Source organism: Copadichromis virginalis, linkage group LG14 (assembly GCF_057382275.1).
Source record: "Copadichromis virginalis isolate Kocher_CV1m ecotype Utaka linkage group LG14, C_Virginalis_male_GT1.1, whole genome shotgun sequence".
In the NCBI taxonomy this organism is placed as follows: domain Eukaryota; kingdom Metazoa; phylum Chordata; class Actinopteri; order Cichliformes; family Cichlidae; genus Copadichromis; species Copadichromis virginalis.
Genome location: NC_140631.1, coordinates 27,541,280 through 27,568,346, shown reverse-complemented (window position 1 = coordinate 27,568,346; position 27,067 = coordinate 27,541,280). Strand labels below are relative to the sequence as shown.

Sequence of the window (27,067 nt, the reverse complement as noted above, 5' to 3'; positions counted from 1 at the left end):
TGTTAAAGTGAGATTAATTTATATTTATCTTTTTCTCCCCTCCCTTCTTCCTTTAATTTCAGCAGCTTCAACTTCCTTTATGCATTACATTAATTACATTTTCTTTAAATCAACATACTTTTTACATATAGATTTTTTTTGTTTTCCTCTCTTCCAAAAGAGTGAAAGTGTTCTTGCTTGAGCTCCAAAGCAGAGCAGCTTGGGCCAGCATTTACAATAACAACAGAACTCATTTATTCTTCTGCTAACATCTTGAGATGACCCACTCTGTGTTAAAGCACACCAGGGGTAAACGAGGGGGGGGGGGGAATGGAAGACAGAGCGATGGATAGATGGAGGGTCAGAGATCAAGCCGAATGTATACAACAGATTGTAATGAAGCAGGACATGTGATATCGGCCTGAGGAGCACTGCTGGATCCATGCTTACCTAATGCTTTTAACACATTGAGCCATTTGACTCTTTCTGGAGCCAGTGAGCGCGCGCGTGCGCGTGCGTGCGCGTGCGTGCGTGCGTGTGTGTGTGGAAAGAGGGAGTTGCTTTTATATGTGTGCAATACACGGCATGTGTGCACCTAAGTTTGAGTTTGCGTGTGAGTAAAAGTGCAAAGGAAATGAAAAAAAGTTTAAACAAAATGAATATACGAATGCAGGAAATAAGACAACAGAAATTTAGTGTGAGTTCACATGTTGCTCTAATGTGTACATGTGTGTAAAAGAGGTGAAAATCCTCTGGTTTGTCAAGAGTTGTCAGCCAGTGTCTGACTATGGGACACAAGGGGGGACTCCTATTGCTCTCCTGAGATGAGCGGACTGTGCCTGGAGGACCAGGGATACAAAAATCTTTTCCAGAGCAGCACTCAGAGGAAAGCTCACTCTCTCACTCCATCTTTATCTCCTTCATCTACCTTTCTTTCATTTATTCCCTCTCTCCTTATTGGAAAAGAGTTGAATAATTCTGACACTTGGCTGCTTAACAAGAAACTGGTTAGAAGAACAGAAAGTCCTGCATTAAAAATGACCATACGAGAATAATAAAACCAGCTGACTTAAAGGCAAGGCAGGAGGTTATCTAGAAGAACAACTCTCCTTCTGCATCCTGTGCTGTTGTTTGTATACAGCAAAAGGAAGAAAGACAGGCACAGTCTGATTGATGACTTAGCTTGGCTGCAGTAGGTTTAACCTCATACTCAATTATATTGTCTCAGAGTGTCACAGAATCACAGAAATTTAGAGTCGATAGATATTTGACTTCTAAACGTTCAACCCCCCCCCCTTTTCTTTTTCTTTTTTTTTTAAATACACTGCAAAGTCAGACTGGTGTGCTCCGATTTTAAAGAGGATGTGAGACTGGTAATAAACAGAGGAGAGCAGATCACTGACTACTACAAGAACAGTAGAGATGGGGGAGCCCAATTAAGGGGGAGCGCAGCAAGGGAAGGTGAATCAGTCTGTGGCAATACATTTGGCAAATGGTTTTACTGCAGCCCAGAGGGGTGGAACTCTGCTGGATACTTGAGAATTCTACTTGACAAGGTTGCAAGGAGATTTAAGATTAGTGCAGAGAGATGTTAAACAGCATCAAGAGAGAACACGCAGACAAGGACATGGTCTGTATAGAGGCCAAAATAAAGATTTGGCTGTGGGATGTGGAAGGTGAGTTTCGGCCGTCATCTAGCCAGAGTCCACTCTGGTCATTGAACACCGTATATCCATAATGGGCAGCTTTGTGGTCAGAGGGAAGGTGACAGACATGACGTTTAGTTCTCAGCTGAGGTTTGGGGGAGAGAGGGTGAGACCCCTGAAAGTCACAATGAGCTTATACAAAAAAAAAAAAAAAAAAAGGAAAAAAAAAGATGAAACACTTTACACATAGCAGCAATGCTATGTATGCAAGTCTAGGTGTGTACTCCAATGCAGATGAAAACACACTCACACAAATTAAAGTTAAGCAGTTAAAAACTGCTGTGTACCAACGTGAGAAGTTTTGTTTTGTATTCATTGTAAACAGTTTGTGTTTCCGTCTTCTTTTTTTCTTTGTAAACTATATCCACAAATACTCAATAAAAATATTTTGAATTAAAAGAAAAACTGCTGTGTATTTATGAAACAGATGCAGGAAAATGGAAAATAAAGTGCAGCAACTTATTTAAACATGTGGAATCATGAATGGATATACAGTCTATAAAGCAAAAACAGAGTTTCTGCAATTCTAATGCGCTTCGAAGTCAGTATTTGGTGTGACCAACTTTTTTTTTTTTTAAAAACAACCTGAACTCTCTTAAGCAAGCTTTCCTGTAATCTTTTTAATCAGCCTTCAAGAATACTTGAAGGACATTCTTTGGATGTTAGTTATCTTTGGTTCCATTCTCTAGTTAGATGCTTTCACACTGCTTCAACTTTTGAGGACTCGCAGAGGTCAGTCCATGACTGATTCCAGTTTGTTCACCTGTGTGTTTGTCTATACAGTTATGCTTTTACTGCATTTACAGTGTGTTTGGGATCACTGTCACGCTGAAAAATGAAGCTATTGCTAATCAGTTGCTTTCCAGGTAGTATTGCACGATGGATCGAAATCTGATGCTGAAATGCAGTTCCAAACCATGAGAGAGCCTACACAACATTTTACAGATGACTGTAGACACTCACTGTTGTACCTCCGCTGTAAATACTGACAATAATTTGAACAAAAAGTTTCACATTTGGATTTGTCACTCCATGAGACCTGTTGCCACTGATTTTAAGCCCAGGTCTTGTGTAATTTGGCATACCTCAGCCTATTCTGCTGGTTTCCCTTCCTTGAAAATGGCTTCTTGACAGCCACCTTCCCCTGAAGCTCTGGCAAACTGAAGGGCCAGATACATCTCACAGGAAAATAAATACACACCCCCTTTACGACATCTACCAACACTTTACAACAACAACAGACTAACAAAGCAGGATTAATTTATGGATCACAGCATATTACATTATAACCTAAAATGATCAAGATTATAATAAAAACTTAAAGATCATGACAAATACTTAAATATGGCATGATGTAACTGAGTAAAATATTGGCCAGGACTTGGCTCCAACACTTAGTATGTACTAACCTTTACCATATTTAGCTGGCTGGTGTTACTACTTGGGGCTATTTTTATTTAAGCGATGATGCGCAGACCCTAGCTTGCAGCATGCAACCACCTGTAAGTGCACACAAGACTGCACACACTCTTTTGATGCACGGCCTCTTCGAGGAGCGTGCGCTTGCTCTCCTCCTCCTCTCTTCCTCCTCACGTTCGGCATTTCTTGACATATGTTTACCATTAAGACTGGCAGGTGTTGTGGGCCTGCCCCTTCTCTCTATTGTTGCCCTGTAGCTGCAGCCGGCACGGGGACGACTGCAAAAAGGTTATTTTAAGAGAAAATTAGATTCAAGGCAGACTCAAACTTGTTTCTAAAGGCACAAGTTTGGGTAATAATGTTGGGCCTTCTAAAAGTCAGGACATTCCTGCCTTGGAGCAAACGTTCTGTTAAAGTAACCATTTTGCATATGCCTTTTCTATATGTCTTTCTTTCTAAATAGGCATAACTAACTCTGTCCTGTTACTTTTTTGAAGCAGTTTCTTGCCTTTAAAAAAAAAACACAAAAAACCATCCTCCCACAAATTAGTAGCTCATTATTTTAATGACAAATACTTATTCCCTGTAGGCTTGAAAGGAGGCTGTTGAAACACTGCCGGTGTTCAGCTTGAATTAAGCTGGCTACCATGCTTTCTAACAACGACAGCTTTGTGGCAGAAAGAAAAGTCAAAATATCAAGGTTACTCTGCATGGGGAGATATTTCTATTTGTTATTAGCAACTAATTATCACAACTGCAAAAGTAAGTTGCATATTTACATGTGTCCTGGTTAAAATGTGAGTGTTTGCACAAAAAAAGTGGCTTGTCTGGCAAAACTAGAGTGGAAAACCCCCCCAACGCACTGATACATTTTTCTTTTTGAAAACCATTATGTTTCACTGTAACTGAAATGAACCAGACCAGGCATACATACTCAATCTTTTACATCTACTCTTGAAACCATGCAGTGTATGACTAATAAAGCAAAAATATATATTTATTAGCATGTAGCAAAGGCCAGAAATTATTACATCGCTCCTGAGCTATATGCAAAAGTTGCCCTATATATATTTAAAATAAATTAATATGATAATACTAATAAAACATAAAAGCTAAAATAAAATAAAATAAAAAATAAAACAGTAGAAACTAAGTCAAAGGAAAAAATAAAAGTGCGACTCTGTGCCACTGAATTTCTGTCTCTCTACAGTACCTGAAAGTGTAGGGAAAGGGTTAATGACACATGTCTGGGCTAATGGCTCCCAGTGGAGCTATCTGCTGATTCAGCCCCATTACTTCACAAGCATTAAATATATCTGCTCTGACCGCTCTCTGCTCCCCCCCCAGCCCTAACGCAAGTCAACAACATGCTAATCAGAAGGGGGGCATGAGAGTTTCAGACTCTCTGTGCTTTTCTAGCCCTTCATCTTGGACGGTCCTGACACATTTGCAGCAAGCGTTTAGAAAAAAACTTGTAACTGCCACATGTGTTAATGGGTCAAACAGACTCTGTGACCCATTAACAAACTTGTATTTAATGCAGTTACAACCCTATTTGGCCTTGTTATATAGAGCACACAATGCACATACTTTTTTCATAAACATAAGCATATAATTATGTATCTCTAATACTTTACAGTCGTACTTCAGACCATATGCCATTGTTTAGTTATGTTTTCAACTTGAAATTAAAAATATTGCTCAAAGTGTGAAAAAAAGTTTATCTCATCATTACATAACATAAACTGTGGGGAAAAAAACCCCACACAGTTCAAACCTACAATTTTCTCCACAATTTTTAAACAGGTGAAAGGAGAGCTATTCTCTGTTAGTTTAACACTGTGCTAGTGAGCTAGTGGGAGCTGACCTAGTCCGGGGTTAACAGTCTTACATAAATCAGAACAGATGGCAGACTATCTGCAAAGCCAGCTGGCTTTAGTTTGCCTGTGTGTCTATGTGTAGGACAGGACCTGGCAGTGCAGGTACAGAGTAACTCCCTGCACATAATAAACACAAAATATCTCAGTGTAATGGACACTAGACATATACAGGCAAGTATAAAGCCCTAAACAGACATAGGGTGTACATGTCTGAAAATGCTGACACCAATGTTCAGGACCAAACCTGAGCTAAACCCACTATGAAGTATATATTTAAAAAAATGCTCAAGAGTGAAACTAAAAACAAAGCAATTTGCTTTGGGGAAAAAACAAGAAGGTCGTTTTGGATTAGGGCTCATCAATCTCTCAGCAGATTAGGAGACCTTGTAAACGTCAGCTTGCAGTGAACCCTCCATGGGGGATGGGGTTGACTATTAGGATAAGGACAGCTGGGCCTATGTCCAGGACTGGTCAGACCTGTGTGTGGGAATGTCTCAGGCTGGGAGCTGACTTCCAAGATGGATTCTACGTTCCAAATACCCACACCTTTTCTCGAGATGGTTATGTTACTTTAAACCAAATAACTTTTTAAATAAACATTTGTGTGCAACTGCAACATCATTATAGTGTTATTTAACTGTACATCATCTATGTATTGCAATTCCACACTGTTTGTATTTCATGCTGCATGTATTTCATGTTTCTGTGTAAGTAATCACTAGTATACAAAGTGATAATATTAGTTGCTTTGGTAACAAGTGTGCACACGCATACACGCACGCACACACACACACACACACACACACACACACACGTAAGTCTACAAGTGGGGCATGGCAAGACAGAAGTAAAAAAACTGTGCACGTGAAATGCATTAAAGATGCAACTTATGAAGAAGAAATACATAAAATTCAACCGATAACTGTATTGTTTGTTAAAGATTTAATTTAACTCTGACCACTGTCAGAGTCCTTCAGTTTAACAATATCACTGCAAAACACAGTGTTATTCTAAAAAGTTGTCCTTCAATCTATTGTCATCTTGTCTGCTTTTATTCAAAATCGGCCTTGTAAAGAATCGCTGTGTGTGCGTGTGAGTGTATGCAAAACATACAATACAATCAAAGTAAAGGTTTCAGTATTTACTGTGCAATGACAAAGTAAACCATTTGCATTTCCTGACTCTGCAATAACACACTATAGTTATCTTATAAGCCCATTTGTAAACATAGGCTAGAGCTCCACAAATCTCTGTATTGAAATACCCATTTGGCTTGGCTAACGAGATACAGAGGCTGGGCCGTAGACAAGCATAGTGTGGCATAAGTTGGAGCTTTGGCAGAGCAAAGGGAAGTGGAGAGAGACGGGAGAGGGACGGCAAGGGGGGGGGGGGGGGGGGGGGGGGGGTCAAGACAAGCTAGAAGATAGCGAGAGAGAGAGCGAGAGAGAGAGAGAGAGAGAGAGAGAGAGAGCGAGAGAGAGAGAGAGAGAGAGAAGGGGAGAGTAATGATCTACACATGGTTTCATGCTGAAGCCTCAACATAGTAACCATAGACACATGCTGGGGCCTCCTGGGACTCATCAGCAGGACACAGCTGTGAGCTGGACAGCAGAATTCTATTAGCACCAACTATGCACATATGCACTTGCAAACACACACGCGCACAGACACGCACCCACACAGGTAATTTGGGTGTTTAAAAGCATTTGGCATGCTACAAATGGCAGAATGCACAAGACCCCACTATATCAGTGATGACAATTTAAGAACAGACAGGTTTATTTTGGTCATCGTATGAGCAGCACAGACTAAGGCTTTGAGAATGTATCCAGCCCTGTCTGTGTAGAACACTTGTTGATACCTGCTAATCTTACTTCCATCATTATACCATGGCAGATCTCTTCTACTGTCAAAGTATCCACACAGTGGAGCATACACAAAGTAAACTACATATGACAGGACAAAGCATTATTCCTCTGTTGAAGCAAACATATATAACAAATTTGAACAAATGAAGGAAGCAGTCATTAAATTACTCAGCATCATTCTGCTCCATGTGGAGGCCAGCAGAGAGGGGGAGGGAACCCTGGGGTGCAGCCAAAATTAAACCCTTTCAAATCATCCTCTTCTGGAAGTTGGTCCAGTGCCTCCAGCCCAGCCCTAGCCCTCAATAACGGTCCTTAATGAACTCTGGGCTGGCAAAAAATCTCAAAGTGATACCCCCAGTTCCACACATACTAGGCTCTCCCCTACTTGTGTGCACAACCAAAGCCCGTTATTTGCTCCCTGCCTTCGTCACCAAGTATCACCCTCATGGCTTTATCCCTCTTTCCTCTCTTTCTGTCTATGAGTGTGACATGTTTGTCTAGCTAGTGGAGGTAGTGATTTAGCGTTGCTAAGAATGATGACTCTGCCAGAGCGGCTGGCAGGGCACTGTCTTACTGTCGTACTCTTACTCCAGCTTTGGGGGGAGGGAAGGAGGGTTTGAGAAGTAAAGAGAAAAAAGAAAAAAAAAAAAGAGAGAGAGAGAGAGAGAGAGAGAGAGAGAGAGAGAGAGAGAGAGAGAGAGAGAGAGAGAGAGAGAGAGAGAGAGAGAGAGAGAGAGAGAGAGAGAGAAACCACCGTCTTTTATGGAGACCAATCCTCCAAGCCTCACTGCCTAGGCCAACTTTAAAGGATATATTGGACAGTTCCACACTACCCCACCCCCCACCCCTCCAACTGCTCTCTTTTCTCAGCTTTTCATGCTCCCCTCCTTTTTGGTTTCCAACAAGGCAAGCCTTTAGCCGAACTCGGGAGAGGTGTAAAAGTAATACCATGTCAACAAGTGCCTTTTACTCTAACCCACTTTACGCACACAAGCACTGACTCTCTCTCTCTCACACACACACACATACACAAAAAAGAAAAAAAATTGGGGTCAATCATCTGCAAGATGGACCTAAGTATACACTGTTCCACAGAGTGTGCCAGAATGAGTTCAGCAACACAGAAAACCAAAGCCTGTTCGACACAAAGGGCCTCGAATACAAAGGAGAAATCATTATCCTCACATTCTGGTAGGGGAAACTAATGAGCTCCTTGGGATGACAGATTAAGTCTACATGTAAGTATTGCATCTAATAGTCTTACACTATTCATGCTCGCAAAGGTTTCATCAAGACTGGTAACCTCATTAAAATCTGTTAAAAGAAATGAGTGAAATTATTCCTATGAAAACAAGGATAAACTGTAGAGGGAGAGAGCTGAGAGAGGACGGGCAGACCTCAGATTCAGAACTGGAGTTCTTTTTCTACCACTTCACAGTAATATGGAGGAAGCTTTCTGTTCTTACTACAGCGAGCGAGAGAGAGTGTGCATAAAGGAAAAGTGCAGAGTGGAGAGAGCAAGAAATAGCATGCAAAAGCACAGATTTTTAAGGGGAGGGAGAGAGTGAGAAAGAAGAGAGTGAGGGACAGAGAGCGCAAGTGGGAGGAGGAGGGAGAGAGAGAAAGAGAGAGGGGTAGCCCTACCCAGTTGCCTGGGGAGAAAACTGCTCTGCTGCTGACTCAGGACTCTCTTTGTTTGACAACGCTCCCTAGCTCTCCCTCTCTCTCTCTCCCTGACACACTCACAAACTTACTTGTCTTTTTTCAAATACTAAGACACCATGTTTTTTAATGTGCACATGGTCTTTCTTTGTCAAAGCTACACCATTAATTTCACTCAGTCTCTGCTGTTTTTCTACTCCCTATCCTCGACGTGTGTGTGTGTGTTTCTCTTTTACTTCTGCTGCCTAAAAACATACTGTACTGAACGCCCCAGTTTCTTGTGATGAAAACAGATAAAGGTTTGCACTGTAATAAATCTACAGTGGTTTCTTTTGCTTTTTCATGCTCCACTAACAGTGGTTCACAATCAGGACCAGAACTCTTGGCCATTTCATTCTTTTCCAACAGCGGCACTTTCCAGATGTTGGCTGGCCAATGGCTGGTAGCAAACTTGCCAGCACACGCTCAGGTATATGCTCCCCAGTGGTAAAGGGGGAGACCTGTTAAAGGGACTAATTGATAAGCCGGTGATGACTGATGCCTAGCAAATAAGAGTCTACGGCTCAGAGGGAAAATAAAGACAACAACAAGTGTGGCAGGCTAACAGACAGTCAAGAGGAATACACTTTCTGGGGACATAAACAATAGCTAGCTGTGTTAAGGACGGGTGGACAAAGATCCTACAGACAAAGCGGGTGCAGATGAAGACGCAAGGGATAATGAAGAAAGTTAAACATGGACCAATTCCAAAAGTGGCAATGCTGAGCAAAGCCCTAAGGGGACCCCTAGACTCATCCAGAAAAAGAGAGGTAAAGAGGGCCTCGAGGAAGGAACAAGGGAGACGGAGCCAAGAGGGGGAGCACTGATAAGTGCAAGGTAGTCAAACATACCCAAAGGGAGTAGGGAGGCATGAGAAGCAAAAAAAAGAATGATAGAGGAAGATTTAGACAAATGAGGTAATTCTATGTTTAAAAAAAAGAAAGAAAGAAAAAGTAAAAACATGCAAGAGAAAGAAACAATTAGGAGCTCAGTCTCCTGCATAATTTTACCCAAAACTGACACGAAGTGGATGAATAAAATATTCAGTTCGTTCTAAAGACAATGTAGCTAGCAGAAAATCATGGATAATCACTGATTGTTATGAGTGAAGACCATTTCGGCTTTTCAATCAAATAGAAAAATCAAAAAGGGTATAACAGTGGTTTAACACTTTTACATTCTCTGCCTTTGAAAGCAATGCTACTATTATGAGGTATAACATTAACAGATCATTTTCTCAAAACTGTGTGAGGTTAACAACTGTTAGTTCTTTGTGTACCAACAACTGCAACACCCGAAGGAAGGGGATTTTTAACTATAAATGACAAAGATATTCATAAGAAATAGGGCTCACCCTTACGCCAACTTTACGAGTATTCAGACTAAGCTAGTCTCCTGTGCACAAGTATAATTTAACAGAAGGGGATTAGAAAAGAGATGGTGGAAAGGAGAGTGGAAGAGTAAGATATGCACTTGAGATTATTGGTGGGAGCATGAGAGAAACCTGGATCATTCCAGGTCAACCATATTTTTAGTAATACCTCAGTTAAATGAGACCAGAGGAGAGACAGGAGCAGCAACCATTAGGTTCAATGAGGTATACATCTACAGCCACTTTCAGATTGACACCAAGCCCTGCATGAACAATCACAGGCTGATTATTCGTTTAAATGAGGTCATTCTGGTAAACACTCAGATTTTCAGCAAAAACAGTTATGCCTTCTTGATCTGACTCTGCTTACGTGCCTTTGACCAGCCTCTGAACTTGGGATGATGTCCTGTGCTCTGTGTCTCCTACAGCAGAAGAAGAACTTGCTCTTCATGACCAAATAACAAAAGCAAAAAGATAAAATCATATTTTTTTAATGAATCTATTGAAAGTTTAAATAGATAAACAAATATTATTCTTATTCCTTCACAATATTCTTCCAGGGAATTAGAATAGCAAAACCAGGCAGCTTTAACATTTATGCATGTGAGCACGGTTGTACAGCAAAGAGAGAGAGAAAAAACAAGTGTACAGAAGAGAAGGGGGAGAAGGGGTGGAGAGCAAGAAGCGAGAGGGTGCTTGCCTGGCACAATGAGTCCTACTTGTTAGCTAGTGACAGTGTCAGGGATCGTGACAGGGTCCAGACGCTAGACACCAGCTGCAGCGCCTCGTAAATAGACTGCTGTCTCGCAGGCACATTTGCACGGCAATGGTTGCACACAAATGTGCACACACAGGCATGTGGGCACATGCATATACTATGGCAGGCACACAGACAGACACTGACTTATTGTGTCTCCCAAATCTTGTAAAAGGGACAGTGAGCCTCTTTGTGTCTTGTGTGATGTTAAACCTCCTGTAAAAAGTGCTTTACACAAAAAGCGCTCTACACAAAAGAACTCTAAGCACCATAAAAGTCTAAATAAAAGAAATAAATATGTATTAATAAATCAGTTATCTTTTAATTGTTAAGAAAAAAATGCTACAATCAGTCCATGGGTGACTTGCTGGAACTGCAAGACTAATTTTTTTTTTTTTTTGCTACTTTTGTATTTGCGTGTGTCCACCCAGCCTTTCCAGCGATAATGGAGAGGGGTAATTCACTACATCTGCCCTAAGGCATGGAGGAGAGAAAGTAAAAACGTAGACGAGAGCTGATAGTTTAGAAGGAGAGGAGAGCCAAGCTGGAAAAGGGTGAAAGGGTTAAATCTGCAGGACTGATCCTGCTGAGCCAGCAGCAGTACGTTAAAGTGCAAGGTTTCATTGTAGCAGATACAGAATGAAACTCCTTCCCATTAGTCACGCTAGTAACTGAAAAGGCTCTTCACGCTGTTTAACCCTTGCTGTGCTGCAAACAAACCACAGCAACAACACAGGTAAAGCACTTGTAAGCAGCTAATGGTTTCTGTCTGCAACTTCTCATGCACAATGACATTATAATAAATATACAACACTGGTCGAGGGTGCACATGTAAGCAAAACTTGAACTTTTTCTCTGATGCATGAAAGAACCTTCTGTCTGAATTCACACATAGAACGCGACTCGGACGGAGTGACCTTTTGAGGGGGATTTTCTTTTTCTAAACTCTTTTCCCCCCCTTATTCCCTGCACCCCCACTCCGCTTCTCTTCTTGAGCAAGCCTCCCACACCATGCTACAGCACACACTGTCTCTGAGGGGCTTAGGGAGGAGAAGGCATGCATACCCTTCCTCCAGTCAGAGCAGGGCAGAACCATAATCATCATAATTATCATCATCATCACACTGCCTTAACCAAGACACACCACAGCAAAGCAAGTGGTGCAATGATGAAACAATGGAACAAACCAACCACGTAAACAAACCCATAATGGGAGGACATAAGGTTACTCGGGTCATTACAAAAAATAAAGGAGCAAGTTGTAATTTTAATAGTACATTATTTTTAGTTTTGTTTACACGGGCAAAATGGATATGAGCTGGCTTAATTTGAATCACTTCCTCAAGCTGCAGCAATAATCTGGCAGGTTACTCCAAAACAACTGAAATCGCTGGTTCAGAAGAGCAAAAGTAACTATACCAAATCTGTCTCGCAACGCAGATACAAACACACACCTTACTCCTGTAGAGAAGACATACTGGTTGGTCCCGACCTCTCTCTAGCACATATGATTTAGTACCCCAAGAAAAAAAAAGAAAGACATTTGATCCTAATTAAATCAAAATGAAGCATGAAATGCCCGATGATCAGGACACAAAAATCCCAGCCCAGGTTGTTTGTTTTGATTACTGCGATCTGATGCAGCAGTACAGTGACATCTGAACATAAACTCAAAGAAGCCCTAAACGTCCCATGAGGGAACTGGTAATATTGCTCTCTGCCAAGTGTTCAGCAATAATGAAACAACAATTACCATTCATCATTCTCTCATTTCCTTTCTCATTACTGAAGTTACCATCAGCACCAGGTAACAAGAACATGTGGCATGCAGCCTAATGTGATTTAAAGAGATGAATGATGTATAGAAAACACGTGGCCTGTAATGAGCTACACACTGTAAACCATACTGCATTGGAAAAGCTGACACTGTGCTATAGACACTGTATGTTTCGAGGAACAGGACTTCACACACTACAAATAAATGCTACACGGGGAGATGTACATAAACTAAAGGAAAAAGTACACAAAAAAGCTAAAAATATGTGGAAAGTACATGGCCCTGATGATGTACAGCTTCTGCTCTTTTTTTCCAGCAACAGCTGCATATAACTGAGGTCAGTCTGATTTCATGAACAACCCCCTTTTAGAGTATGTCACTGAAAGGTAATAGTTAAATTGTTTTTGAGGAACAAGTCGTTCGTTTAAAATGATGAATTTTATGATATCCTCAAAAAGTGATCAAAAACCTGGAATTAACTTAAGCACATGCTAACATACTTTGATTTTTTTTACTCAATATATATACTTTTTCATGAGATTACTGCCACAAAGTTGTTGTTTTTTTCCTGTAGGACTGCGTGTACTTACTGACTACATGTGTAACCAGAGAGGAGACATGTATTACTGAAAATTCAACCTTAGGTAGACTTTTTGTAAAAAGATTACATATGGCAAATGATTATCATCCTTATTAAAACAGTTCCTGGTCAGGTGTAAAAGATTAGATTAGACTGAGTGGTCATTTGAGTGTGTTCGTGTGCCAGGGTTGTGTTGAGATTAGCTAGTTACTGGCTGTGGGGAAAAAAAAAAAAATCAACTTCCACATTTTATTTTCAAAAAAGCAAAAATGTTACACAAGTTTTTTTATTATTAAATATTAGTAAATTAATGTATCAGGTTGAAATTGTAAGGTCTTTACCTGACAATATAAAGCGCCTTAAGGCAACTGATGTTGTGATTTGTTGCTATATAAATAAAACTGAATTGAACTGAACTAAATTGTGGTTCACTGACGGACTGTAGTCCTGCCCATACCCTACCTCCAGCACTTCTTGTTGGATACATGGGTAAGACAGTCGATGATGAATGTGTAAGAGGTGCCAGAAATCTCAAATTAAGTTCACTTTATGTCATTCCAGGCATATTAAAATACACCGGGACAAAATTATGTTTATGAAAGCCTGAGTAAGTGGAAAAAAACAAACAAAAAAAAACAACAAAGAAAATTTGCTGTTTTGAACCCTTTTGCCAAAACTGTGTCTATTATTAACCTCTATTTCACTTCTATAGCTAATACCAGACATCCCATTTACATTATACTATGTTCAACATTTAAAAAATAAAAATACATGGAGGTTATAATGGGTTCACTTACTCCAGTCTTATCACAGAGCCGCAGGGTGTTGAAAGAGCCCACAGCAAACACCTCTCCATCTGGAGCCCAGGACAAAGATGTGACTGGGTAGTCATGAGACAGTGAGCAGTGAAGCAGATGTCCAAAGCTGTCCCATACCTGTTGAAGAGGCAAATGGTTTTAAAAAGGTATTCAGTAATTATTAAGACATCAACAAATATACTAAAAAGCCACTGACCTTATATTTACAATCTTCCCCACCTGACAGGATTAGGTCATTGACTGAATTCCAGTCTACCTTCAGAATGACCCCATCATGAGCCTTCCACTAGGGAGAGAAAGATAGAGAGAAAGCATACACGTAATGGAAAGAATGGGGGGAAAAAAGAAAAAGTTAGGTTAAGAAACATAATAACGTCATCAACACATAACATTTTGGTTTGAAGAGATCTCTAACAAATTCCTATACTTTTCCTTTGTCCAAAAGGAGGATAAAAATAAGCTGGCTGGAATAAGCACCCGTATGGAATTTATTTTTTGGTCACGAACACAGTTACAAGTTTATGAATTGTTTCATCTTAGCCAAACTGAGAGCTTACTTTTAACATTATGTGTTACAGTGTAACACAGAACAGAGAGCCTGTTCCCAGCCTTATCTCACCAGACCTAATGTACCATTCTGTTCCTAATCTGTATAAACATTTTATTTTTTGTACACTGGTTACTTATTCCATGTACCCAAGGAAGACACAGGTAGATATTCTGTATTGCTGTCTGTATAAGGGACTGCAAAGGTCAAAGAGGATGATGTTAGGGGGTCTGTGGGGGAGGGGGGAGGGGAGTTCATTTGTTTAGTTCATTGTGTTGGTCTTCAGGGGATCTCAGAGGGAGATAATAAAGTTGGGACATTGTGCTTGTATATGAATTTATGTGCAGTAATAGCTTAGTAATAGTTTTCTTATAAGCCTCTAAGTATAGTGTAGCAGAGGTGAGAAAAAAATCTTCTCTTGTTTCAGTGTCTTTTATGAAATTAATGGCCTCGCTGACTCATTTAAATGGAGAACTCAATTTTGCTTCTGTTTGACATAATAATTTCAAGTTAATAATTCACTACAAACTATACTATACTGAGAGGTCATATGGTCTGGAACTGGTTTTCATATACATATGAAATAGCATATTTTGATGTCTAAATCCTACAAGCCTTTGTAAATGTCAGTAAAATGAAAACGAATATCCCCAAGTGTGAATTTGCGCTCAAGCAACATGTGTGAGTAACAGAGAGAGTTTAGTCTGTCAGCTTACTCAGAAAAAGTTTGTTTACCTGTATGATTTTGGCGCTGGGCTGTAAAGGCTTGATAATTAGCTGTCTTCCTGAAGTGTAGAGAATTCTGTCCGAGTCCGGACCCCAGGCCACAGAATATACAGGAGATCCTGGAAAGACATCCAAAAGCATAGGATGAAGAAAGCAGCAATCTTCTATTAATCATGAGCCAAGAGCACAGAGTTGTGTACAAATGCGCCCTCTCTCATTTACAAATCAGAATTTGCTGTGAACAATAGCTAGAGGATGAAGCAGACCCAATTCCTCCTCTCAAAAGATATCATACTCAATCAGAAATCTCACCTCATTTAGTCTACGTAACAGCACTTTGCTTCACTTACAAGAAAACCAGCTGAGAAAATCAGTCTAACTTCTACTGCATAAGCACAAGTGTGTGTCTCTGTGAGCAAGAGCGTGTGTTGAGCTGTGCCTGTGAATCTGTGTGTGTGTGTGTGTGTGTGTGTGTGTGTGTGTGTGTGGGGGGGGGGGGGGGGTGACATTTAACCCTACTCCAGGTGCATGGGGTTTCTCACAAATGCCAAATGATCCAAATCTGACGAAGGCGATGAGAGGGGTTCAGACAAGTTCCTTTTTCCTCGCTCTCACTCTGTTCCAACCTCTTCCTAGAGCTCTCTCGTAAAATGGGTCATAGTATCCAAAAAGAACAGTGTGCTCCTGTAATTTGTGCATATATGTGCATGTGTGAGAGAGAGTTTGTGTGAGTGTGTGTTTGTGAAGCTGTAGCCACAAAAGAGAATCAACACCTGCAGTGATCTGGGTGCCATGTGTATCTGTAGAAATACTACTAAATCCAGGTGTTGCACAAATGTACAGCTCAATCCCCAAACACTAAGAAAAAACATTACTACATACTGGGCTCAATCACCAGTCCCCAGCCAGGTTTTACACAGCATCATTCAGGAGTGGCATACAATCAGTTTCACCAAGAAGCCAATTTTTACCCCCCAAAACAGTTACATCTGACATCAACTGCACAGTGATTAATAAGTAAGATCTGAATGCTAAAGAAAGAACTTTAGCATCAGTCTTACTTGAGATTTTTATGGCTTTTAGTAAAACTCCACTTCTAAATAAATAAATAAATAAATAAATAAATATATAAAAAACACCCAGCACGCCCCTGCGGGCGGTTTGTCCTTCAAGCTCGGGTCCTCTACCAGAGGCCTGGGAGCTTGAGGGTCCTGCGCAGTATAGGGCTTTGGAGTTGACGTCACGCCGCAATGCATTGTGGGAGCGCGGCGCCATTTTCGGGGTCTACGATCCAAACAAACTCACTGTTGGAACGGCGACGACGACAAGAAACATGTTTAAAAGCAGCTCAAAAGAAAACGGACGGTATAGAGACCGATTGCGTCCAGAGGCGAAGCAGCGGTATTTGAAAAAAAATAGAGTGCATCGCAAATCTGGACCCATATGAAATACGGCAGTGGAGTAAAGACCCAGACGACTTCCCGCCACTGTCCTACCCCGATATCTTCACGCATCTTGTTTGTGGAGTAAGCGCTTACACAGCGAACCAGTTTCGTAATTACAAGTCACTGGAGGCGCACATCCAATTTACAAATGGCTGGGTGCAAGATTTGGCTATTTTCAAGCCGCCAAACTCTTGAGTACGTCGTCAAAGTAAGTCAGCTGGAGTGCATCGAGTGAAATAGCCATTTTCCACCCCCCACCATAATTAATGTTATACATTTATCAGTAAACTGCTAAAATATCGTTATCATATTATGTGCCCATAATTGTAAAGTAGATGCAAATTAACACATTGATAATCGGGCAAATTATTAACGCCAATTTGTGTCCTCCCTGTCTCCTCCTGCGAATCTTTACATAGCACATATGTCTGCAAAGTCACTCCATTTGATGTTTGATCGCAATTTCTATAACTTCCGAGACCACCAACGATAATATTATTCAGCTATAAAGTGTGATGTGAACATATTTAAAACTTACCGGAATGAAAATGTCTTGAGCACACCAGCTGATATCTGGAGACGTAACAGAACTTGATATCAGCTCGTCTCACGGCTGCTATCCAGGCTAGACGCCTTCGTTTGGTAATATCCGATACATGAGCTCCTTCATGTTGCTTCCAGGTTGGGAAAGCATAAAAAGACAATTGAAACTTATTCCCGTGCCGGTCGTAAGATCGAACATTGCAGCCGAGCACACAGCAAGTACGAACCATGGCTATGCTTTCGCTCCTTACTTAGACCCCCAAAATGGCGGATCGGGCCAAAATCCTTTCCACGCCCACCCCCGTGACATCACGCTCCAAAGCCCTATCTTAGCTGTTCCCAGGACTGCGCTCTTCTGGACAGAGATCGCCGATGTTATTCCCGGGATCTGCTGGAGCCACTCGCCTAGCTTGGGAGTCACCGCACCTAGTGCTCCGATTACCACGGGGACCACCGTTACCTTCACCCTCCACATCCTCTCAAGCTCTTCTCTGAGCCCTTGGTATTTCTCCAGCTTCTCGTGTTCCTTCTTCCTGATATTGCTGTCATTCGGAACCGCTACATCGATCACTACGGCCGTCTTCTTCTGTTTGTCTACCACCACTATGTCCGGTTGGTTAGCCACCACCATTTTGTCCGTCTGTATCTGGAAGTCCCACAGGATCTTAGCTCGGTCATTCTCCACCACCCTTGGGGGCATCTCCCATTTTGACCTCGGGACTTCCAGATTATACTCGGCACAGATGTTCCTGTACACTATGCCGGTCACTTGGTTATGGCGTTCCATGTATGCCTTGCCTGCTAGCATCTTGCACCCTGCTGTTATGTGCTGGATTGTCTCTGGGGCATCTTTACACAGCCTGCACCTGGGGTCTTGCCTGGTGTGATAGACCCCAGCCTCTATGGATCTTGTACTCAGAGCTTGTTCTTGTGCTGCCATGATTAGTGCCTCTGTGCTGTCTTTCAGTCCAGCTTTGTCCAGCCACTGGTAGGATTTCTGGATATCAGCCACCTCCTCTATCTGCCGGTGGTACATACCGTGCAGGGGCCTGTCCTTCCATGATGGTTCCTCGTCTCCCTCCTCTTTCTTGGGTTTCTGCTGCCTGAGGTATTCACTGAGCACTCGGTCAGTTGGGGCCATCTTCCCAATGTATTCTTGGATGTTCGTTGTCTCATCCTGGACTGTGGTGCTGACACTCACCAGTCCCCGGCCCCCTTCCTTGCGCTTAGCGTACAGCCTCAGGGTGCTGGACTTGGGGTGAAACCCTCCATGCATGGTAAGGAGCTTTCTTGTCTTTATGTCAGTGGCTTCTATCTCCTCCTTTGGCCAGCCTATTACCCCAGCAGGGTACCTGATCACGGGCAGGGCGTACGTGTTGATGGCCCGGATCTTGTTCTTACCATTCAGCTGACTCCTCAGGACTTGCCTGACCCTCTGCAGGTACTTGGTGGTTGCAGCTTTTCTAGCGGCCTCTTCATGGTTCCCATTCGCCTGCGGGATCCCCAGGTACTTGTACCTGTCCTCTATGTCTGCAATGTTGCCTTCTGGTAGTTCAATCCCCTCAGTTCTGACTAACTTCCCTCTCTTTGTTACCATCCGACTACACTTCTCCAGTCCGAATGACATTCCAATGTCATTGCTGTATAGCCTGGTAGTGTGGATCAGTGAATCGATGTCTCGTTCACTCTTGGCATACAGCTTGATGTCATCCATGTACAGGAGGTGGCTGACAACTGCTCCGTTCCGTAGTCGGTATCCGTAGCCAGTCTTGTTAATGATCTCACTGAGGGGGTTCAGGCCTATGCAGAACAGCAGTGGGGACAGAGCATCTCCTTGGTAGATCCCGCACTTGATGGTGACTTGTGCTGTGGGCTTGGAGTTGGCCTCTAGTGTTGTACGCCACATCCCCATTGAGTTCCTGATGAAGGCTCTTAGGGTCCCATTGATCTTGTACAATTCTAAGCATTCCAGTATCCAGCTGTGGGGCATTGAGTCATAGGCCTTCTTGTAATCAATCCAGGCAGTGCACAGGTTGGTCAGTCTGGTCTTGCAGTCTCGGCTGACTGTTCTGTCTACCAGTAGCTGGTGTTTTGCGAGAGTACACCTTTGCTGGTTCTGTGGAGAACAGCTGGTTTATTCTCCTGCCTTCTATCTCTCTGGTGTACCTCCTCAAGCGGCTGGCCAAGGCTATGAGTCTTTGCTTGGCAGTTTCCAAGGCCTCAGGTATGGACAGCTTGCTGTATTTCTTATGCACCTTCTTTGTCGTACCTTTCTGCAACTCCGTTAGTTGGCTAACCTCCCTCCGTGCTACTTTGATCTTGCCCTCTAGCCTCCTTCTCCATGGAGGGTACTGCCCCTTGTGGCTGTTCAACTTGTAGCCAAGCATCTCACTGATCACTGCTGCCGTATTGTAGATGTTGTATGTAATATATATATATATATATATATATATATATATATATATATATTATATATATAAAAAACAAAAACACCCAGCACGCCCCTGCGGGCGGTTTTATCCTTCAAGCTCGGGTCCTCTACCAGAGGCCTGGGAGCTTGAGGCAGTTGTCAGCCACCATATATATATATATATATATATATATATATATATATATATATATATATATATATGATCAGCCGTGAAACTGAGAACGTCAAGTCTAGTGAGGAGATCGAGAGCGCCTTCCGAGCCCTCAGCGCTGAAAACAAACCCTACGTCACTAAAGAGGAGCTCTACCAGAACCTGACTAAAGAGCAGGCAGACTACTGTCTGTCACACATGAAGCCCTACCTCGACAGCAAGGGCCGCGAGCTGCCGTCAGCTTTCGACTTTGTCGAATTCACTCGCTCGCTCTTTGTCAACTGATCCTATATATATATATATATATATATATATATATATATATATATATATATATATATATATATATATATATATATATATATATATATATAGTGCCTCTAATTATTATTTTTTTTTTACTTATACCTGAAAACGGACTTTTGGCAGTACTAAGCATGATTATCTTCTTAAGCCTTGATTATACTGTGTTTTGAAAACGGACAGCAGAGCCAAATAGGCATCCTGGTTTCACACTTCTTTCAACTCCGCTTGAAGTCCGTCACCTTTGCAACATGAGTAGTTAGTGTATTATAATGTAAATTCTCTATTAATTTGTCCACACAGTCACTAAAAATAGGTAGGCATGTTTTCCACAGTCTGACATCCCATCTTCCCTTTAACAGCAGTCTATAAACATGTGGGAGCTGAGTAGACCAGCTGCTGGACTTTTGGGAGAGGAATCTTGTCCCATTCTTGTCTGATACAGGATCCTAGCTGTTCAGCAGTCCTGGGTTTTCTTTGTAGTCTACTTCATTTGTTGCATTTTATAATGAACCAAATGCTTTCAATTGCAGAAAGCCCAGTTTACCAACCATATCTTTCTACAATTAAGCCATTGAGTCTGGATGGACAAAAAGTGGGCTACCATATCAGAGCTGATGGTGCAGATCATGTTCATTATGTACTATAGATGACGACAAATTCATTCATTCTTCACAATTTTACCTTGAAAATTCTGAATTTGTTACAGAATTTTTAGATGTAGTTTTCTGCAGATAAACCTGTGCCTTTAATTCTGAGAAACTCTGCCTCTCTAAGATGGTCTTGGAGGAGAAACTCTAAAAATCTATCAAACATGAGGCACTACACATTGTGGTGAGGTTATATACCACCACTAAGATTTTGTTAAATGTTCCTTAGCAAGTTGGCCCTCAACCAGATGCTTTTGGTAGCCATTAACAAGCTTCTGGTCTAATTCTGGCTGACCACTCTTCTTTGAAAAATTGGGTTAATTTAAGTTCATTTAAATTGGTTTGTTTCCTGCCATGGATCCAGCTTTTGAACATAGTCCACAAATTTTCAATATGGTTGAGGTCCAGGATTTAGAAAGGCAATTCCAGAAGCTAATGTTAGCCTGCTTTATCCATTCCTAAACCAGTTTTGATGTGTGTGATCATTGTACTGTTGGAAGAGCCAATTCTTCCCAAGTGTAGCTGTTTATCTGAGGTGACATGAAGAACTTGGAGGTAGTTCTGCTTCTTCATTATTCAGTCTACTTTGTGCAATGTATCAGTAGCACTGACAGCAAAACAACGCCAGAGCATGATGCTACCACCACCATGTTTGACAGTTTGTACATTGTTCGTACACTGTTCATCCTGTCTGACCAATTTTCCGTATTGTAAAATTCCTGTTGAGTTTAAAGATGTGGATTTTGGAGCAGGGGCTTTTTTCTTATTTGTCACTTGTCAGTCCATGGCAACGTAAAACTTGATTCACTGTGGACAGAGACCCTGGTGTTCTAGCAGTTTTGAGTTCATGTTAGGATGAACCCTGGTGGTTCCTAGGTTGCTCCTGAACATCCTGAACAATTTCCAATCATCTGAGGGGGATGATTTTTGATCTTTTTCCAGACCTTGGCAAAGTGGTGATGTATCCAAATAACTTGCATTTCCACACAATTGGTTGAACTGATAATCTTGGACTCTGCAGTTGTTTAGAGATGGCTCCAAGAAACCTTCCCAACTTGTGTAAATATACAGTTATCCTTCTTAAGTCTTCACTTACTTTCTTAGACTTTCCCATTATTCTGAGGAATGGTCAAAGCAATGAGGGCTGTTAAACAAATTATCTTTATGTTGGCAGAGAGAAACTACCAAGTGTATTCAATCATAAAAACTAACTAGAAAGTGCATTTTCTGAAGAAACTGCAGTGTGAATGCTTGAATCTGAATGTATGCACTGAAATGAATTAATTACTGAATTTAAGTTAAAAATCTTGAATGAGATAAAAAAAAAAAACCCGAATTTAACCTGAAAACAAAAGTGCTGAACTGCTAAAAGCTGAAGGTTACACAGAAGAAGAAGTTGGAAAAAAGCTGAAAATGTTTTAATTTTAAATTAGAAAAACCTAAGAAATGAGAAAAGAACATTTAGTCAGAAAACATCTGAAAGAATATTAAAAGGTCATATTCTTTGAATCACTGAATGACTAAAATGTGATCCCTCCACTTGGACCCACACAGTTTAAAAAGTTTACATCTCTGAGCTTTGAAAGACAAGATGTTGGAAAAAGAACAACGATGGCGACGTTTTGAGGGTAAAATGATGGCTTTAACACTGTGGACACAGCAGCAGTTGAAAGAGAAGTGTTTAAGATGAATTTTGGCAGAGTGGCAGAGAGAGCTCGTTAAGCAGGCAGGTGTGAGCCTGGTTGCTATAGTGACCGCACCCAATGGCTCCATACACACGCACACAGACATGCACCTCACTTTTGCTGCTTAAAATGAACAGAAAAGTCAGGCCGAAACAAATCGTTCCCAAATGAAAAGTAAAAGTCGTATTGACAAAATTCTTTCACCGTGAGCGACAGCAATGTCTAGTCTACCAAATTCTCAGTTTTCATGTCTGTGGAGTTTATTATATGGACGTGGTGACAGTGGAAAGACACCATGCTCTTCTGATTTTCAAACGAACCTTCTGAGCCATTTTAACATTAGAGTCTATGGAAGAGTTGGAGGGAGGAGGCTGTGCATTGGTGACATTTATGAAAGAACCATAACACCTAGTACAATAGTAAACACATTGGATGAAAGAGGACAGCCATGGCTACGTTTTGAGGGTAAAATCATACCTGTAGAGCAAACGCTGCGGACACAGCAGCAGTTTTAAAAAAGATTTTAAGATTAATTTTTTTGCTCCTCTCACTCTAGCAGTTGAGCTGCCTCACTCTAGCCCCAACATTCCGTCCCATACACACCCATTATAAACTCTGAAACGGGTGAAAAAACATCATGAAACTTAAACTGGAACTGAAGAAAAAGTATAATAGATATTGAAAAGATAAATACAAGTTGAATAGTTGAATGTCTTGTCTTCGTTTTAAAGTTTGAATGGTGGCTCTATGTCAATGTATGTGGAAGTAGTAAGAGTTTAAAAATGAGTAAGTTGAATGAGGATTTGAAGGGTCTCCCCATTGAAATACATTATAAATTTTTGTTGAATAAAGTTGAATAAAATTAAAAATATAAATGTTAAAAATATGAAAAATAGAAGCAGTGTTGTCCAAAAGAATAGGAATCTAACGGTGTTTGAATGGTTTTTCTAAGTTGAACGGTTTTGAAGGAGTGAGATGCCAAAAAACGTACGGAATATATAATAATAATAATAACTAGAAAGTGCATTTTCTGAAGAAACTGCAGTGTGAATGCTTGAATCTGAATGTATGGACTGAAATGAATTAATTGCTGAATTTTGAGTTAAAAATTTTGAATGAGATAAAAAAAAAAAAAACAACCTGAATTTAACCTGAAAACAACAGTGCTGAACTGCTAAAAGCTGAAGGTTACACAGAAGAAGAAGTTGGAAAAAAGCTGAAAATGTTTTAATTGTAAATTAGAAAAACCTAAGAAATGAGAAAAGAACATTTAGAGTCAGAAAACATCTGAAAGAATATTAAAAGGTCATATTCTTTGAATCACTGAATGACTAAAATGTGATCCCTCCACTTGGATCCACACAGTTTAAAAAGTTTACATCTCTGAGCTTTGAAAGACAAGATGTTGGAAAGAGAACAACGATGGCGACGTTTTGAGGGTAAAATGATGGCTGTAACACTGTGGAGACAGCAGCAGTTGAAAGAGAAGTGTTTAAGATGAATCTTGGCAGAGTGAGAGAGAGAGCTCGTTAAGCAGGCAGGTGTGAGCCTGGTTGCTATAGTGACTGCACCCAAGGGCTCCATACACACGTACACAGACATGCGCCTCACTTTTGCTGCTTAAAATGAACAGAAAAGTCAGGCCGAAACAAATCGTTCCCAAATGAAAAGTAAAAGTCGTATTGACAAAATTCTTTCACCGTGAGTGACAGCAATGTCTAGTCTACTGAATTCTCAGTTTTCATGCCTGTGGAGTTTATTATATGGACGTGGTGACAGTGGAAAGACACCATGCTCTTCTGATTTTCAAACGAACCTTCTGAGCCATTTTAACATTAGAGTCTATGGAAGAGTTGGAGGGAGGAGGCTGTGCATTGGTGACATTTATGAAAGAACCATAACACCTAGTACAATAGTAAACACATTGGATGAAAGAGGACAGCCATGGCTACGTTTTGAGGGTAAAATCATACCTGTAGAGCAAACGCTGCAGACACAGCAGCAGTTTTTAAAAAGATTTTAAGATTAATTTTTTTGCTCCTCTCACTCTAGCAGTTGAGCTGCCTCACTCTAGCCCCAACATTCCGTCCCATACACACCCATTATAAACTCTGAAACGGCTGAAAAAACATCATGAAACTTAAACTGGAACTGAAGAAAAAGTATAATAGATATTGAAAAGATAAATACAAGTTGAATAGTTGAATGTCTTGTCTTCGTTTTAAAGTTTGAATGGTGGCTCTATGTGAACGTATGTTGAAGTAGATACAGTTTAAAAATGAGTAAGTTGAATGAGGATTTGAAGGGTCTCCCCATTGAAATACATTATAAATTTTTGTTGAATAAAGTTGAATAAAATTAAAAATATAAATGTTAAAAATGAGAAAAATAGAAGCAGTCATGTCCAAAAGAATAGGAATCTAACGGTGTTTGAATGGTTTTTCTAAGTTGAACGGTTTTGAAGGAGTTAGATGCCAAAAAACGTACGGAAGATGATATAATAACTAGAAAGTGCATTTTCTGAAGAAACTGCAGTGTGAATGCTTGAATCTGAATGTATGCACTGAAATGAATTAATTGCTGAATTTTGAGTTAAAAATATTGAATGAGATAAAAAAACAAAAAAAAAAAAACGAATTTAACCTGAAAACAAAGGTGCTGAACTGCTAAAAGCTGAAGGTTACACAGAAGAAGGAGTTGGAAAAAAACTGAAAATGTTTTAAATGTAAATTAGAAAACCCTAAGAAATGAGAAAAGAACATTTAGAGTCAGAAAACATCTGAATGAATATTAAAAGGTCATATTCTTTGAATCACTGAATGACTCAAATGTGATCCCTCCACTTTGATCCACACAGTTTAAAAAGTTTAAATGCCTGAGCTTTGAAAGATACGGTGTTGGAAAGAGAACAATAATGGCGACGTTTTGAGGGTAAAATGATGGCTGTAACACTGTGGACACAGCAGCAGTTGAAAGAGAAGTGCTTAAGATGAATCTTGGCACAGAGTGAGAGAGAGCTCATTAAGCAGGCAGGTGTGAGCCTGGTTGCTATAGTGACCGCACCCAATGGCTCCATACACACGTACACAGACATGCACCTCACTTTTGCTGCTTAAAATGAACAGAAAAGTCAGGCCGAAACAAATCGTTCCCATATGAAAAGTACAAGTCGTATTGACGAAATTCTTTCACCGTGAGCGACAGCAGCTTCTAGTCTACTGAATTCTCAGTTTTCATGCCTGTGGAGTTTATTATATGGACGTGGTGACAGTGGAAAGACACCATGCTCTTCTGATTTTCAAACGAACCTTCTGAGCCATTTTAACATTAGAGTCTATGGAAGAGTTGGAGGGAGGAGGCTGTGCATTGGTGACATTTATGAAAGAACCATAACACCTAGGACAATAGTAAACACATTGGATGAAAGAGGACAGCCATGGCTACGTTTTGAGGGTAAAATGGTGGCTGTAGAGCAAACGCTGTGGACACAGCAGCAGTTTTAAAAAATATTTTAAGATTAATTTTTTTGCTCCTCTCACTCTAGCAGTTGAGCTCTCTCACTCTAGCCCCAACATTCCGTCCCATACACACCCATTATAAACTCTGAAACGGGTGAAAAAACATCATGAAACTTAAACTGGAACTGAAGAAAAAGTATAATAGATATTGAAAAGATAAATACAAGTTGAATAGTTGAATGTCTTGTCTTCGTTTTAAAGTTTGAATGGTGGCTCTATGTCAATGTATGTGGAAGTAGTAAGAGTTTAAAAATGAGTAAGTTGAATGAGGATTTGAAGGGTCTCCCCATTGAAATACATTATAAATTTTTGTTGAATAAAGTTGAATAAAATTAAAAATATAAATGTTAAAAATATGAAAAATAGAAGCAGTGTTGTCCAAAAGAATAGGAATCTAACGGTGTTTGAATGGTTTTTCTAAGTTGAACGGTTTTGAAGGAGTAGGCTTTCAAAAAACGTACGGAATAAGAAAATATAACTAGAAAGTGCATTTTCTGAAGAAACTGCAGTGTGAATGCTTGAATCTGAATGTATGCACTGAAATGAATTAATTGCTGAATTTTGAGTTAAAAATATTGAATGAGATAAAAAAACAAAACAAAAAAAAATGAATTTAACCTGAAAACAAAGGTGCTGAACTGCTAAAAGCTGGACGTTACACAGAAGAAGAAGTTGGAAAAAAGCTGAAAATGTTTTAATTGCAAATTAGAAAAACCTAAGAAATGAGAAAAGAACATTTAGAGTCAGAAAACATCTGAAAGAATATTAAAAGGTCATATTCTTTGAATCACTGAATGACTAAAATGTGATCCCTCCACTTGGATCCACACAGTTTAAAAAGTTTAAATGCCTGAGCTTTGAAAGATACGGTGTTGGAAAGAGAACAATAATGGCGACAATTTGAGGGTAAAATGATGGCTGTAACACTGTGGACACAGCAGCAGTTGAAAGAGAAGTGCTTAAGATGAATCTTGGTACAGTGGCAGGCAGAGCTCGTTAAGCAGGCAGGTGTGAGCCTGGTTGCTATAGTGACCGCACCCAATGGCTCCATACACACGTACACAGACATGCGCCTCACTTTTGCTGCTTAAAATGAACAGAAAAGTCAGGCCGAAACAAATCGCTCCCAAATGAAAAGTAAAAGTCGTATTGACAAAATTCTTTCACCGTGAGCGACAGCAATGTCTAGTCTACCTAATTCTCAGTTTTCA

The 27,067-nt window shown here is 40.5% G+C and overlaps 1 protein-coding gene across 4 annotated transcripts in view; it reads right to left on the bottom strand.

The window, feature by feature from the left end:
• The window catches only part of ift80 (intraflagellar transport 80 homolog (Chlamydomonas)), a 62,400-nt gene that overhangs the window by 27,464 nt on the left and 7,869 nt on the right, over window positions 1–27,067 (bottom strand). For 3 of the 4 annotated variants that reach the window (XM_085430259.1, XM_085430260.1, XM_085430258.1), the window contains exons 6-8: window positions 15,140–15,249; window positions 14,054–14,143; window positions 13,837–13,974 (exon numbers count right to left, since the gene is read on the bottom strand). In XM_085430259.1, coding sequence (XP_085286385.1) covers window positions 13,837–13,974; window positions 14,054–14,143; window positions 15,140–15,249 — 338 coding nt within the window. Of the gene's footprint in view, window positions 1–13,836; window positions 13,975–14,053; window positions 14,144–15,139; window positions 15,250–17,113; window positions 17,412–27,067 lie in introns of those variants that run through there. The other variant, XM_085430262.1, reaches the window with a different exon arrangement.